Source organism: Gadus chalcogrammus, chromosome 14, assembly GCF_026213295.1.
Source record: "Gadus chalcogrammus isolate NIFS_2021 chromosome 14, NIFS_Gcha_1.0, whole genome shotgun sequence".
NCBI lineage: Eukaryota > Metazoa > Chordata > Actinopteri > Gadiformes > Gadidae > Gadus > Gadus chalcogrammus.
Window position 1 is genome coordinate 28,268,468 of NC_079425.1, and position 1,771 is coordinate 28,270,238.

A 1,771-nucleotide genomic window follows, 5' to 3' on the forward strand; every position below is an offset into this window, starting at 1 on the left:
CTTCAAGAGACCCAGGGGCCGCTGGAGAGACCCAGGGGCCTTCAAGAGGCCCAGGGGCCTTCAAGAGACCCAGGGGCCGCTGAAGAGACCCAGGGGCCGCTGGAGAGACCCAGGGGCCTTCAAGAGACCCAGGGGCCCCTGGAGAGACTCAGAGGCCTTTGGGTCCCTCCAGGGGGAGACCCGGGGGCCCGTGTTCATTTGTAGCGCCAGGACTTTACATGCCAGCCAGTGAAATCAGCGCTGCACTTTGGTTGCACCTCTCTAATTGTGGGCCCTAACTAATGAGCACATGGCATGGGATGAAATGTGGACCAACAAAACTAAAAGCAACATTAAGGCGACCGACAGCCACAGGCAGACCTCAATCAGAACATTGATATGAAACACTTCAGAGCAGTGGTACTGTGGCCTCCGGGAGCACATTAACACAAGCAGATTGAAACCAGGGGAACCACAGGAACCACTGGCTCTCCTCCACAGCCCCCGGACCCCCACACACCAACATCACCTCCAGCTGCTGGGTGGGGAGAGAGAGAGAGAGAGAGAGAGAGAGAGAGAGAGAGAGAGAGAGAGAGAGAGAGAGAGAGAGAGAGAGAGAGAGAGAGAGAGAGAGAGAGAGAGAGAGAGAGAGAGACAGACAGACAGACAGACAGACAGACAGACAGACAGACAGACAGACAGACAGACAGACAGACAGACAGACAGAGGGACAGAGGGACAGAGAGACAGAGTGAGAGTGAGAGAGAGAGAGAGAGGGACAGAGAGACAGAGTGAGAGTGAGAGAGAGAGAGAGAGAGAGAGGTGGGGGGGAATGGAGATTGATGGGCTGGGTGCTTATTAAACTATTTCTTCACATGGCATCAAAATGGAAGCGATGGGCTTCTTGTCTCTTCTCCCGGTCGTCCGCTTTCTGAAACACACACACACAAACTGTTTATTATCAGTGCACAGATCGTTGGCTTTCACTGCAGCAGACTTCTGAATATGGTCCAGTCGTGAGCGAGACCGCTGCAGCTGTCATCCTCTTCCTCTAAAGGGCTTCTCTTCCCTGCCGACAGGCTCAGATTATACTCCAACATCATGAGAGCATCCCGACAGAGAAATACAACTTCTGTCTGTTGTCATGGTTGAGTCCGGCCCCAGGAGAACCATTGTAATCTCAAACACTAAGCTGGGCTTTCCGTCTTCCAGCACCCCAAACCTTCTCTCGCACTAGCTCCAGTCTTCAGAGCTCCCTGAGCCAGACTTGGTAAACCTTCTCTCGCTCTAGCTCCAGTCTTCAGAGCTCCCTGGGCCAGACTTGGTAAACCTTCTCTCGCTCTAGCTCCAGTCTTCAGAGCTCCCTAGGCCAGACTTGGTAAACCTTCTCTCGCTCTAGCTCCAGTCTTCAGAGCTCCCTGGGCCAGACTTGGTAAACCTTCTCTCACTCTAGCTCCAGTCTTCAGAGCTCCCTGGGCCAGACTTGGTAAACCTTCTCTCGCTCTAGCTCCAGTCTTCAGAGCTCCCTGGGCCAGACTTGGTAAACCTTCTCTCGCTCTAGCTCCAGTCTTCAGAGCTCCCTGGGCCAGACTTGGTAAGGCCATTTATTTCATGCTAGCCCGTTTATACGTTGGAAAACTTTTCACACATAGTGCCACATGATGTCCGTAATACGAGGAAAGGAAACGTTGAATATCCGGGGCTGGTCAAAAAGAGGCGCATTAGACCGACGGTCCTATCTGCCGAAAATACACAATACCTGGAGCCAATAGCCTCTTTCTCGATCTCCCTC

General features: G+C 53.1%; 1 protein-coding gene across 2 annotated transcripts in view; it reads right to left on the minus strand.

Moving 5' to 3' along the window:
* Positions 1–599: 599 nt before the first annotated feature.
* itfg1 (integrin alpha FG-GAP repeat containing 1) overlaps positions 600–1,771 on the minus strand; it is a 146,870-nt gene continuing 145,698 nt past the window's right edge. Inside the window, exon 19 of one of the 2 annotated variants that reach the window (XM_056607452.1) lies at positions 600–910. In XM_056607452.1, coding sequence (XP_056463427.1) covers positions 851–910 — 60 coding nt within the window. In that variant the 3' untranslated portion in view covers positions 600–850. The remainder of the gene's footprint in view (positions 911–1,771) is intronic. The other variant, XM_056607453.1, reaches the window with a different exon arrangement.